Below are 13,133 nucleotides of genomic sequence, written 5' to 3'. Positions count from 1 at the left end.
GACTTTCGGCCATGTGCGTGTCCGTGAGCGCTTGTGCTTGGTCCTTGGCCACTTACCACTGGCATTCAGATTGCCAGCTTTTTCAGCTTTTCCCAGTGCAGCTAGCCTTCGGTCTCGGCTTTTCTTTTTGCTCGGCCGCTGTGCCATGGATTGATAGCTATACTAACTTTGATTTATTACCAGCTGCACACACACACACATACACAGGGGACTGATACGGGTCTGCCAAACTCTGTCGCTTCTGGGCACTTGGCCAGGTTAGTAGCTCGACGGTAGCAAGTCCTCTTAATAAACCATCAATGTCAACTGCAAGCCGGATGGCTCTAATTACAGCAACATGGAGCAGCCTGCCAGAAGCATTATGCAACCGAAACTAATCAGCAAAACGGCTTGTTATACTTGTCAGTGTTTGACATCGAAAATTGGCGTTTATTGGATGCGAACAGGAGAGCATATTGAGTTTATGCATCTTGGAGTCAGAGCTGGCTTACGTGACCCAGGAAGAGTGTGCTCTGCGCGTCCTTTATGGCAAAGAAGAATGGGTGATCTGCTGTGAACTCAAAGGTCTCCTCGCCCACCAAATAAGACTCCAGCTGCGCCTTGATAACTGTGGGGAAAGGAATCCATTCAGCTGGTCAACAACTTCTTAGTATCTTTCGGTGACAAACTTACAAGTAGCTCCGCTGGCAGTGGTTCCCTTCTCGTTTACCTCAATGATGGCCTTGTGCTTCACCTCCGAGATGCGAAGAGGCGCCGAGGCTTGCAGCAGGCTGCCGAGGTCTGCCTGAGGAGTGAATAGTTTTCGGATGCCCAGCTGTAAGAAAGAACTGGGTTAGGAAGAGTCTCTCAATTTCATTTAAAGAAAAATATGTTCTTCACTTTTAGTGAAAAGGGTACCAGCTTCTGCCAAGCTCTCTTGTTATTGACGTCCATCACTTTTCATGAGATATTTCAGATAAATATACCATATTCACTAATACTCACCTCCTCCAGGACTGGCTGCAGGGGGACATCGAACTCGAATTTGAATTTTGGAAGTTGCACATTGACCTTCCGCCTGCTCAACTGGGAGCTGATTTCGTCCAGGTCCAGGCCGTTCAACTTCTGTTCGAGGGACGCCAGTCCCTGCTCTTCCTGGGGCAGGATGATCAGAAAGACGATATCCGTGCCTGAGTATGGCAGTTCCAGGGCTTTGGCCTTCAGCTCTGACAGCTCGCCGTACCTAAAATAATCCGATTGGGACATGGTGTCCACGTTGACCCTTCGACCTCCGTGATTGACAAAGTCGCGGGCATATGTAGAGTAGTCGGGGAAGCTGCTCAGCCAGTCGGCCTTAAAGTAAATGGCATTGACCAGGATGGCAGCCGTGCTTTCGTCGAGCGAGTCCGGGGCAATAAGGCCCTTGATTTGCTGGTGGGTCTGCTCCTCCACCCAGGCATTAATGCGCTTTGCCGCCTCTGCACCCTGGGTGAAGTTCACATTCTCGGCCCCTGCTGCGAAGTTTTTGCTGACCAGCTCTTGGTACACCTGGGCCAGCTGGAACTGCTGAGCCACAAAAATCCGATTGGCATACTTCAATTCGGCCGCAACCTCGTCTCCGTCACCTGCCTGCGTCTGCTGCTGTCCTTTGGCCAGGAGCTGCGCAAAGTGCTGAGCCACCTCGGTCTTGCCAGCTCCCTCCAGGCCCAGTCCCTGCTTCAGCTCATCGGCGGTGCTACCGTCGGCGCCCATGTAGGCCAGTGCCAAGCCCGTCCTGATGGACGATGGCGAAAGGACGATATTCCGGGCCGGCTCGGCCTTGGCCAGTTTGCCATAAAGCTTCGAGGCGAATTTCGCATCGCCCGCAAAGCTTTTAGAGTAGTTTACAGTATTGGCCATGGCCAGAATCAAGACCTGGAGGAGAAAAATTAACAACGTGGCCTTGGCTGCAGGCAGTTCACGTCAAAAATCAACAAGACGGAAATTAATTCGGTACCAGAACCCTTACTACCTGCCTACCTGACATGATGGAACGAACTGAGCTGAGCTCAAATTTATGGTTCTCGTAAGAGCTGTTTTTTGGTTATCATTTGGGTTAAGACTGGTTTCTTGGGGAGTTTTTTTACTAATTTGTGCCTGATTTTATGCTGTAAACCCACAGTCCTGCAACAGGTTTTTGTTTACAGGTAGATCCCATTCAAATACTATTCAATTTAACTAAAAAACGTACAACATTAATGCTAGAAAATAAATGATTCCAATTAGAATATGTGTTCATTGTATTTTATAAGTAACGTTAAGTTTTCCCAGAAATTTTTATTTATAATGCATTTTAATTTATTAGAAATACCTAAACTAAATGATAATAACGAGAATACAGACCGACATGAATAATATGGGTTTTTGATTGATAAAGTTGTTAGTACCTTTTTATATATTTAATTATATATATTTTGTTACGCTATAGTTGCAATAGTATATGGTGATTGCCGCTGTATAAACTTTATAGACATATTTCCCATTCTCAGTTGTAACCTATTTGTTGTTTCTAGAGGTTGTGCCAATTAAATCGGCATTTCCGACCTTCTAAACCATATTTAGTCGTGACTATTTAAGTTTTAATTGTAACAGATTAATTTCTTATTAAAAACTGAATGAATCACAGTTGTCAGCAAAGCAAACATTAGTATTAAAAATGTTTTTTAATCGGGGAAAATATTGGGCTTACTCAGTTTATTGGTTATAATTTCAAGATTAACTTAAATCACATCCAACTGATAACTCAAAAAAAAATTTTTCCAATTTTATTACCAATTGAATTTGTCACAATTTAAGAGAACATACTTCCTCCGGTTCTCTTTTTGACGACTCTCTTTTTTTACACTCACTCTCCCAATCTTCGCCCATTTCGTCACGCTCTTGGGCGCTCTTTTTCTATTGTTGACACGCGGTGATGTCATTTTGTTTACAAATAAATCAAATTCCCTTTTCTCAAAATTATAGTAAAAAATAAAATAATAATTGTACTTGCTTACATTTTAGTTTCTATTTACTAACAAAGTAACTCGAATATTTGGCGGTGATTCCCACTACTTTTCACGGAAAATCCCGCGGTGCGAAGGCATCTGCGTTATGTTAATTAAAAAAGACACAAAAGTATTTTCTGGAGATGGGGCCATCCATCCACTTAACCTATTTCTAGCCCTTCAAGGGAAGCCGCCTGAGAGATAAATGTCTCCCGAAATAGTAAGATCTTACTTAACGTATTGAGATCACCCATTTCATTATTTAAATTGAAAATACGAGGTTAGAGGGTATCAATATTTCAAGGTTTAAGAAAGTTTTCTTTTAAATTCCTATCAATAGTTAAAAACCTCTAAAATCACATATTAAGTGAAAACAAACGAAACATAAGCTGCTTCCCTATGTATCGACAATAAACTTTAGGATTTCAAAGAATTTAATATCATTCGTAAATCTACAGGAGTTTCTAGATGTCAATTTTTGGACTTCATACAAAGAACATTTTCTTATAATTTACTAAATTATTTATTTTTGGTTAGGTTTGCTATCCAGATCTAAACATATAGATACATGGTTCAAAGGCTAGCTTATAACGGATTGATTATTATATTTCTTCATGGGTTTACAACTCGTCCCTGAAAATATATAGTGTCTCCATCGTGAATTACAAAGGCAAAGGGATGATCCGCAATGAAGGACACGCTGAATCCGGATCGATTCGACACAACTGCAGCTAGGGATCATAAAACATAAGCACTTAGTTCACATTCGTAATCCATTAATAATCATTATCACTTACATGTGGCAGCCGCAGCCTCCGCACCCTCCTCGTTCACCTCCAGGTAGGCCTTGTGCGCGACTTGACTGAGTTTTCCGTCAGACTTATCGGCAAATAATCCGCTCAGGTCAGCCCTATCCGAGAAAAGCTCGTGGACGCCCAGCTAAAATGGGGTTATTAGTCATTTGTTGTTACTTATTAGAAGGCAACCCACCTTTTCCAGGGTGTCCTTCAGCTCGTCATGGAACTCGATCTTAAATCTGGGCAGCTTCACGAACACCTCCTGCAGCTTCAGCGGCCGTGAGAAACCAACGATTTTCTCCTCCAGGGCACTCAGACCTGCTACGTCGCGGGGCAGAAAGATAGTCATCGACAGGTTGGAGTTCCGGTACGGCAGCTCGACCACCTGGCAGCCCAGGTCGTGGAAATAGTCGGTCCTGAAGTTGCCCAACTGCATCATCATCGGCACGGACACACTCTTATCGGGGCTAACGTGGAAGTCAGAGTTTCTGGTCCTCTGTGGGTCAAACCCGGACTCCCACTGACCCCTGAAGTAGATGGCGTTCAGCAGCACCGCCTGTACATCGGATGTCATGCTGCTAGGATCGATCATGTTCTTGATTTTGCCATCCGTCTGGCCCAGCACCCACTGGTTGATCCCCGCGGCTGCCGCGGGCCCATTGGCCAGACTGATAAGCTCGGCTTCGGCCTGGAAGGCCTCTCGCACAACCTGATTGTAGCCGGGGCTCAGGGTGTACTGATCGTTTACGTAGATGCGGTTCGCCAGCTTCAGTGTGGGACCCCCCTCACGGCCGGGCAGGGTGGCGAGGAGGGCCTTGTACTTCCTAGCCACCTCTTGCTTTTCGCCAGACGGCAGCTTTAGAGCACTCTGCATTTCCCGGGCTGTTGACCCGCCCGCTCCCATGTACACCATGCTCAGGGCGGCCTCGATGGAGAGCGGCGAGACGATGAGGTTTTCGTTGGCATGGCTCTTGGCCAGCAGCTGGTAGACTTCCTCGGAGGCTTGGCACGCCACACAAGTGACCCACAGAATTAAAGCCACTGCGCAGAAAGACAAACGTGTACAAGTTGAGAGCGGTTTACCTCAAGGTCAACGCGAGACATAACATTCCCACTTAAAAAACTCTTTTTATGTGTAATAAATAAATCATATATGATATAAATCAATCCCACAGCGCTTCTATTTATATTCCAGCATTCCAGCTGCGTCTCGCCACTTACACAAGTTATTCATTTGACCACCACAGACGAACTGGTCCCCGAGAGAAGTAATAGTGCTAACTGAGCTGGGTTTGCCAAGACTTGGCTTATATATGCACCTTATCTCCGGCGAGATTGCAAGGCGGCTGAGAACAGAGCGTGCAACGCTCTTAGATGGAAATTGAATGACTCTCGGGATTTCCCCAGCTGTTGACTGACTTTTATTGGGTCTCTCTGCCTCTTCCCTGGACTGTACACTATACACTGACTTTGGAGCCCTGACGCCTCTCATTCAAATACTTCCTCTTCTTCTTCCTTGAAACTGGAGACGGGGGTCACGAACCGGCCGGAAAAGAACACTGCCTGAGCGCTGCGTATGTAGAACACAAACGGATGGTCCGCCTTGAATAGCTTCTTGTTCATATTCAGCATCATGGGCACGATCTTCATGACTACAAGAGATAGAGGAAGTCAGCAAGGGAACTTGAAGAGTAATTTCTGGCACTCACAGCTGACGGCTGCCGCTTCTGATCCAGCCTCGTTGACGTTGATGTAGCCCCGGTGCCTGGCCGCCGAGATCTTCTGGCTCTTCCGAGACGTGAAGAGTTTGTCCAGGAGAGCTTTGTCGCTGAAGACTTCCTTAATGCCTATCTGCAGGTGGAAGTATGAGGTTTTTACCGAAAATCAGGCAATTTATAACTTCGTCTTTCTTTTGAAAGTTAATTCAGGGAGCTACTTACCTGATTTAATATTTCCTTGAGGTCCACATCGTACTCGATGGTCATTCTGGGTAGGATAAGCTCTACGTCCTGTATAGTCATGGCCGCATCAATATCGGCCAAGTCAACGTCCTTCAGCTGGCACTCCAGCTGGTGCAGACCACGCACCTCATTGGGCAACAGAATGAGCATGTGGATGTTCGAGTAGTCGTACGGCAGCTGCACGGCTCGCGCCTTCAGGTGTGGGAGATCAGCGAACCTGAACTTGTCCTCCTGGTACATCATGTGAACCGGCACGCGGTTGCACGGGTCCACATGGAAGTCGCCCAGCTGTGTGGCCTCCGGCATAAACGGCTTTTGCCAGAGTCCCTTGAAGTACAGCGCATTGATGAGCACTGCGCTCGTCTCCCCATTCACGGCATCCGCCTGCAGCAGGTTGCTTATTTTGTGTTCCGTCTCCTGCTCCACCCAGTCGTTGATCTTCTGCGTTGCGGCTTCCGAGTCTGCGAACTTTGCTGGCTCCGCCTTAGACTGAAAGAAATCCACGGCCATCTCATTGAACTCGGGCTGCAGTTCCAGGTCATCGTTCACAAACAGTCGGTTGACTGACTTCAGCACAGGTCCCCTGGCTCCGTAGTTGCAGCTCGTTTGCCAGAACTCCCCGAAGGTGCGGGCTATGTGATGCCGGTCACCGGGACCGAGTTGCAGGACATTCCTTAGCTCCTCGGCCGTCGATCCGGAGGCACCCAGGTAGGCCAGCGTTAGGCAACTTTGGACAGATGCAGGCGAGAAAACTGTGTTGACCCAGGGCTCCTCGCCCCGTGTAACGACATCCTGGGTTATGGCATCTATCAGAATGCGTGCAAAGAGATTCCTGCTGTCTTGGGGATCACACATTTCGATCTACAGAAAAGGAAATTTGATCAGGGATTTTAAAATATATTTAGCCGCATTTTTGGTTTTAGAGTGAAAGCTTATTCGGTTATCATTTTGTATTCTATTTTATTTGAGAGTAGAAACGTGTACGAATATATTTGTTTATTAAACTATTTTGTTTTGACAGTTTAGCGGCGCATTAGGGTCTTTCCCTCGGCATTCACTTTCCTCACAATAAATTGCCTTTCAGCACGCCATAAACGCTAATTAAATGATTAAAATGGCCACGACAAATGATAAGGCACGGAACACAACAAAATACTTTTGTGGATAGCTCTGCTCATCTTTTCCCCTGTTTTCAGCCTTCGTTCAGATATGTCACTGTTGTCTTCACTAAATACTTGCTGTAAGTCCCTTAAAAAGAGCTACTTTAATTTGTCAAAGACATAAAATAAAACTCCATCGAATGTTTATTTACAGCTGAGTGACAACGTGAGGGCAGGTCTACGACCTTATAGCGCCAACCCTGATAACGATCGGCGATTACTTACACTGGAAAAAACAATCAAAAACTGAGGAGAATCGAGCGTGGGATTAGGTCCGACGGTGTCTGCTAGACGGTGAGGAGCTAACTGACGCCCGGAACCATCGGCTGTGACTCACAACTGAACGATGGTGGAAGCGTCCCGATAAGATAAATTCCAAGAGAGCATAACGCCAGGTGCCTTTTAAAGAGAGAGAGAGTCCGCCAGGTGATTAAGCTGGAACAGAAGCACTTCCCCGACTAACACTCTGACAGGTGGACGGCTGATAAGCCTATTGCCCTTCCCATTCCAATAATTATAATTATTCAAAGCCAGAAAATTGTCTCATTAAGTGTGCCTTGCCCCAACTACCTACAACTATCTCAAAGATGTTTACAAATTTCCAAAAAATTTAAATTCACTGTGGTAGCCTCCAGAAGATCACTTCCACCATGCAGGACGCAGAGTTTGCCAAAGGCTTGGAACACTTCACCTTCCGCCTACATGACCAGCTTACCCGAGCCAATCCCGACCGAAATGTCGTTTACTCGCCGCTCTCAATCCGCACATCGGGGGGCATGCTGCGGATGGCTGCGGTGGAAAATTCACCCACGGCCGCCGAACTAGACGCCGGTCTCCGGTTCAGCCCAGGCGACGTGCAGAGCATAGCCCAGAGCTTCGATGTCGTCCTTAGGGCCTACGAGCAGTGTGGTATCTTAAAACTGGCCAACCGGCTGTATGTGATGATGGGTCTTACGCCCGGCAAGAAGTTCGGCAGCATGTTGGAGAACAATTTCCACTCCAAGCCCATCGAGATCGATTTTGGCAGTGACCAAGCGGCTAAAACTATCAATAGCTGGGTGGAGTCGCAGACCAATGAGCTGATCAAGGACATCATCGGCCCCGGTGTCCTGTCAAGTCGCACTCGACTGGTGCTAGTCAATGCCATACACTTCAAGGGCGAGTGGGTTAACAAATTCGATGAGGAAGAGACCAAAAAGGAGAAGTTCTTCTTGGAGTCGAAACAATCGGCCGACGTGACTATGATGCATACGAGAAAGAACTTCTTTATTGGTGAACTGCCAAATCTGAAGGCCACTGCCCTGAGGCTGGACTACAGCGCATGCAACCTCGCCATGATCATCCTCCTGCCGGACGAGAATTCCAGCCTCCCAAACTTAGAGAAGTTGCTTGCTAGCACCTCACTGGAGGTCTTATCGTCGAGCATGGCGCTGGAACTAGTTGATGTAAAGATTCCAAAATTCCGAGCGGACTTTCAACAGGAGCTATCAGATACCTTCAAACTGGTTAGCAAAAGTAGTCTTGCTAAGTTTTCTGTACCCGGTACCCATAAGGTACATTGTAACGGAAGTTTCTGTCCTTCTTTATCATCAGCCAAGTCGATCTAGGCCATGGACGTCTATCCCTTTCTATGCAAACTAGTCTTTCAATCTGAATATTTATATGAAAGTGAAAGGTAGTTCTTGTTTTTAAATCGATCGATATAATGGATACCGGGTACCCTGTAGTCAACCATATTTGATTGTAGCTTTACAATTTGTTTATTTTTGCATTTTGACTACTCATAGATGAGCATGGGCCGTATATTCAGCGATCAGGCAGAGCTCGGAGAAATGTTGGCTTCACGAGAGCTTATTTCTGTATCCCATATCATACACAAAGCCTTCATTGAGGTCAATGAAGTGGGAACCGAGGCAGCCGCCGCCACGGGTGAGTGATGAAAACTTATTATCTTTCTATTTTAACCAACTTTATTCCTACATCCCAAGCTGTGGCAATTGCATTCAGGTCCGCGCATCTGCCAAAGGCGTTGGTGTTCCATGCCAACAGACCCTTCTTTTATGCAATCTACGACAAAGTCCATGGCTTTCTGTTTGCTGGTCGCTTTTGCACTCCACCTAGTGAAAGGGCATCCAATTGTAAATGTGATTTCGGAAAATCCTGTAACAAGTGCACTCGCTGCACACGATGTCGACAAAAAGATTGAACATCATTTCCAGTGCAGGATGCAAATAAAACCTTTGGATATATATTTACTATAATAAAGTTATGATCAAGGCAACCAGAAGAAGACAGAAAATATATTAAGTATATATATTTAATAACATAACACTACCCTGCCTCTCACTTTTTTAATTCTACGTCTAAACTGGTTCAGGTTATCAAACTGATTTTTTGATCTAACACATTACATTTTCAAAAAAACTAGGCCTTGAAACCAGACTGTACTATTACTTAATCAAGATCATTTTGCAAATTGGAATACGAACAAGAACCCAATATCTTAGCCTTAATTGTCAAGATAAACCAACGTTTTATAACCCTTTTGATCTGACAAATCTTAAATTAGGAAAATGCATTTTTTGGATTATAAAATTTATAGTATGTTATGTATCTATTTTTAAAACAAAAGTCCTGAAATTTTAAAAATATAGAAATAATGTATGCCACGGCAGTGATGTTTGTTTTAACTGGAGCAGGCTGTTTTATGCTCGGTGCCATTGCACAGCAAAATATATCGTACAGGAGAATTAGGGCTATCATGCTTGCCGATCCATATGTTTTCAAATGCCGGCAAAACATATTTAAGGCGGTAAGGTCCATTGATATTAAGGATACAAATATTTAGTCATTCCATATCTCAGTTAGGATTCCTTGGAAAACCAAGCGAGGAACCCAATATCACGACTGTTCATTCAACGGAGACAGTGGAGCAAGAAGAAGGTGACAAGACTCTACCAATTAAATCTAAATCGCAAGCAGATACATCCATATTTACGAAAATCGGATTGTGGAGTCGCATGCAGGCTAACAAAATGGCAAGTCGAACTGAAAATAAGCATAACATAATATGATTGAGTTACCTTCAGGTCCATTTAATGCCCCTGCCCATCGGGCCAGCTTATGATTCAGCTCTTGAAACTGAGCACGTAGAGGGTATCATGAAGTATGGCTTCCCGGGAATGGACGAAATACATGTGTATAAGAATTTTGTACTCTCCTACGATCGCCGAAATCGGATTCCGCATTGGGTGTGTGAGCACATCAAGAATGACTGTTTTACGAGTATAGACCAAAGGACTGTTTTCAAGCCGAATGAATATATTACGGACCATAGCATTCCCACAACCTTCTGTCCCAATATGCGGGACTTTCGGAACAGCGATTGGGTCGGAGGTCACATGGCCTCTCCGCAAAACTACAAATGCGACTATGAAAGGTTCGTCGAGACATACAAGTTCCCCAATATAATACCCATCAGTCGGGGTCTCAAAAATCACCTTTGGAGACGTTTGGAAAAATATGTCGAGGAGCTGGCGAAAAGATATGGTTCAGTATACGTATACACCGGTCCTCTATTCATGCCCCAGAGGATTTCTTTCCGAAACTGGGCGGTGCGCCATCACGTAATGGGCATGAATACTGTCGCAGTGCCAACTCACTTTTTTAAAATTATCATATGCGAGCAGGATGGTGATGACCTGCCCACTATGGAGGGCTTTGTAGTGCCCAATGCCGCAGTCGATAAGGAAATGGACCTGCGTTCTTTTATGTCCGATATTCGGGATATTGAGCATTTCGCGGGTCTTAAGTTTTATGAGGGGAAGCAGAACCTAGACGAGTCACCAGCTACCACGTCCGAGGACAACGATTCATAAACACTGTTATCAAATGACCGTATACGTTCTTATTATTATTATAATAAAAAATGTCTTAACACGGCTACATGGGAAACATAATTATCGACAATTTTTGCTTATTAACTTGTCCAAACAATGCTAATAAATAACTTGGGAATCAAGGAATTTTAGAAAACCATTATATTTATTTAAAAATTATGCCACGATTTCATTCTTATACAATTTAAAAATACCTTTTTTAAATGAATACTAATTTTTGAAGCGACTGCAATTTTGATTTAGCTATTTTTCTTGGGCCAATTTGCTGCTACTTTTTATGAACTTCTGGACTTGTGGGGTTCGGTGATGGGCTAGGGGGTGCCTTTTTGGCTGGATTCCCTTCCTTGCTGGGTGGCTTTTTAGGATCTTCTTTGGCCTTGGCGTTTGTCACTGGTGGAGATTTTCCTTGCTTGCTGCTTGCTTCATTTTTCTTTCCATCCGAAGTATTCTTTTGTTGAGCCTTGACTTCCTTTACAGGTTTTGTATCTTTTTCAGCCTTGATTTCTTTACCAGACTTTGCATCTTTTTCAGTCTTGACTTCTTTTCCAGGTTGGTTCCCTTTTCCAGGCTTGCCATCTTTGCTCACCGGTTTGTTTTTGGAGACCTTCTCCTTATCCTCCTTGGCCTTCGCCGCCAAAACGGCATCACCCACGGGAACATCGTTGATTTCGCAGGCAGGAGTCTTCTTCGGCTTGCCAAAGCACACATCGGCCAACTTAACATGATCGAGATTATAGCCAGACACACCGCGAATCTTGGGCTCTAAGTTCTTGGAGCTGACATCCGCATGGAGCTCCTGCAGTTCCACCTCCTTGCCCGTTAGCGCCTTCTTGCACTCTTCATCGACGTACTTCTTGATATTGACATCCAATTCCTTTAGTTCCTTCTCGGACATTAGGCACAAATCAAGGATCTGCTTTCGGAAGCTGGTGATCGGGTCATTCGTCTCTCTCGCCGTTTGCACCTCCTCCCTTGAGCGATACGATATGCCCGGGTCGGACATTGAGTGTCCCACATACCTATACGTGTTCATCTCGAGGACAATGGGTCCGTGCTCTAAGGCATAGTCCAACGCGAACTCGGTGGCAGTGCGAACTGCCAGGACCTGATTGCCATCTACCCACAATCCGGGAATGTACTGGCCACGCTTATAGTAGTCCGTCATGGCGGAAGAGCGTTCCGCCTTGGTGCCCATCCCGTATTGATTATTCTCGCATACAAACACGACGGGCAGGCACCAGAGTTTGGCCATGTTAAATGACTCGAACACCTGTCCCTGATTGGCTGCCCCATCGCCATACAATGAAATGCAGACTCCGCCGTCATTCCGATAGCTGTGTGCTAATGCCACGCCAGTGCCAACGGGCACCTGGGCACCGACAATGCCGTTTCCGCCGTAGAAATTATCACAGTACATATGCATGGAGCCACCTTTGCCCCGGCTGCAGCCAGGACGAAAGCCAAGCAGCTCGGACATCATTTCGTACAGCGAAACCCCCATCACGTAGCTCCAGACATGGCAACGGTACGCCGTTATCACCGAGTCCTGCTTACGGAGTCGGGCCTTCATGCCCACGGCCACTGCCTCCTGGCCGTTGTACAGGTGGCAAAAGCCGCGGATCAAGCGGCTCTTGTAGTAGTTGCCGGCCATCGTCTCGAATCGTCGTGCCTCAACCATTTGGGTGTACATTTCCAAGGCGTCATCGCGGGACAGTTCAACGTCCAATGAAGGGCCTTCCTCCAGGTTGTAGCACTTGAACGACTGCCGGAAATCAGGTGCTATATCATATATATTCTAGTATTGCTAGAAACTACTACCCCTTTCAAGTAAAAGTTCCCTCTTTCCGTTTGGATCTTGTTTTACATAATAGACTCACATTTTTCAAGGTCAAACAGCTGGACTCGTGGCGTCGGATAATCCCAAGGGCGACATTCTGGCCAGCGAAACTAGGATTTAATGGCGATCGGACTCCCTTACACCGCAGCAGTGCACGGAGGCTAAGTGAATTTAACATTGTCCCATATATAGTTCGATTTTGGCCAGAAGTATTTTTAAAGTAAAAAAACAACAGAACGACAGGTGAAACAAATGAACCTAAGCTAAGACTATACATAAAAAATGATTTTTAGAAGAACATACATACATTGGAATAGCGTCAATGCTATAATTTGGTTGCTGGCCATTTGACTAAGTAATGTCGATTCGATCACCCAACTATCAGAATCTTCGAAATCATCTCTTTGAATATTGGCATCCTTAAAAAATGTACAACTTCTCATACAGTGCTCCCTTTACACTTTCTTGCTTTCA

At 45.4% G+C, this 13,133-nt stretch overlaps 6 protein-coding genes across 9 annotated transcripts; 2 read left to right on the top strand and 4 right to left on the bottom strand.

Moving 5' to 3' along the window:
- Positions 1-468: 468 nt before the first annotated feature.
- Positions 469-3,296, bottom strand: Spn42De (Serpin 42De). Of its 2 annotated transcripts, XM_070289077.1 has the most exons (4): positions 3,015-3,296; positions 985-1,925; positions 673-814; positions 469-607 (listed from the first exon to the last, which is right to left on the bottom strand). In XM_070289077.1, the coding sequence occupies exons 2-4, from the start codon at positions 1,876-1,878 to the stop codon at positions 477-479; spliced, it is 1,167 nt and encodes a 388-aa protein (XP_070145178.1). In that variant the 5' UTR covers positions 1,879-1,925; positions 3,015-3,296; the 3' UTR covers positions 469-476. The 2 variants fall into 2 exon arrangements, with proteins under 2 accessions (XP_070145178.1, XP_070145179.1); XM_070289078.1 differs by lacking the exon at positions 3,015-3,296 and having other exon boundaries at positions 985-1,976.
- A 125-nt stretch (positions 3,297-3,421) lies between these two features.
- On the bottom strand, positions 3,422-5,158 carry Spn42Dd (Serpin 42Dd). Its single transcript, XM_070289080.1, has 4 exons — positions 5,024-5,158; positions 3,996-4,843; positions 3,803-3,944; positions 3,422-3,736 (listed from the first exon to the last, which is right to left on the bottom strand). Exons 1-4 carry the CDS (start codon positions 5,034-5,036, stop codon positions 3,618-3,620), a joined length of 1,122 nt encoding a protein of 373 aa, XP_070145181.1. The 5' UTR covers positions 5,037-5,158; the 3' UTR covers positions 3,422-3,617.
- Positions 5,159-5,200: 42 nt separating this feature from the next.
- Positions 5,201-6,756, bottom strand: Spn42Dc (Serpin 42Dc). Its single transcript, XM_017175588.3, has 3 exons — positions 5,743-6,756; positions 5,512-5,653; positions 5,201-5,454 (listed from the first exon to the last, which is right to left on the bottom strand). The coding sequence occupies exons 1-3, from the start codon at positions 6,616-6,618 to the stop codon at positions 5,291-5,293; spliced, it is 1,182 nt and encodes a 393-aa protein (XP_017031077.3). The 5' UTR covers positions 6,619-6,756; the 3' UTR covers positions 5,201-5,290.
- A 699-nt stretch (positions 6,757-7,455) lies between these two features.
- Positions 7,456-9,252, top strand: Spn42Db (Serpin 42Db). Its single transcript, XM_017175585.3, has 3 exons — positions 7,456-8,428; positions 8,711-8,852; positions 8,912-9,252. Exons 1-3 carry the CDS (start codon positions 7,574-7,576, stop codon positions 9,127-9,129), a joined length of 1,215 nt encoding a protein of 404 aa, XP_017031074.1. The 5' UTR covers positions 7,456-7,573; the 3' UTR covers positions 9,130-9,252.
- Positions 9,253-9,392: 140 nt separating this feature from the next.
- On the top strand, positions 9,393-10,882 carry Tengl4 (Testis EndoG-Like 4). Of its 2 annotated transcripts, XM_070289079.1 has the most exons (4): positions 9,393-9,524; positions 9,578-9,735; positions 9,788-9,961; positions 10,013-10,882. In XM_070289079.1, the coding sequence occupies exons 1-4, from the start codon at positions 9,497-9,499 to the stop codon at positions 10,799-10,801; spliced, it is 1,149 nt and encodes a 382-aa protein (XP_070145180.1). In that variant the 5' UTR covers positions 9,393-9,496; the 3' UTR covers positions 10,802-10,882. The 2 variants fall into 2 exon arrangements, with proteins under 2 accessions (XP_070145180.1, XP_017031075.1); XM_017175586.3 differs by lacking the exon at positions 9,393-9,524 and having other exon boundaries at positions 9,583-9,735.
- Positions 10,883-10,967: 85 nt separating this feature from the next.
- On the bottom strand, positions 10,968-12,904 carry LOC108080724 (probable pyruvate dehydrogenase E1 component subunit alpha, mitochondrial). 2 transcript variants are annotated; one of them, XM_070288742.1, is made up of 2 exons: positions 12,641-12,659; positions 10,968-12,584 (listed from the first exon to the last, which is right to left on the bottom strand). In XM_070288742.1, the coding sequence occupies exon 2, from the start codon at positions 12,510-12,512 to the stop codon at positions 11,091-11,093; it is 1,422 nt and encodes a 473-aa protein (XP_070144843.1). In that variant the 5' UTR covers positions 12,513-12,584; positions 12,641-12,659; the 3' UTR covers positions 10,968-11,090. The 2 variants fall into 2 exon arrangements, with proteins under 2 accessions (XP_070144843.1, XP_017031066.1); XM_017175577.3 differs by lacking the exon at positions 12,641-12,659 and adding an exon at positions 12,700-12,904 and having other exon boundaries at positions 10,969-12,584.
- Between the last annotated feature and the right edge of the window lie 229 nt (positions 12,905-13,133).

This window comes from Drosophila kikkawai, chromosome 2L, assembly GCF_030179895.1.
Source record: "Drosophila kikkawai strain 14028-0561.14 chromosome 2L, DkikHiC1v2, whole genome shotgun sequence".
In the NCBI taxonomy this organism is placed as follows: domain Eukaryota; kingdom Metazoa; phylum Arthropoda; class Insecta; order Diptera; family Drosophilidae; genus Drosophila; species Drosophila kikkawai.
Note: the sequence above shows the minus strand (reverse complement) of the source record. Positions and strands in the feature narration are given on the sequence as shown.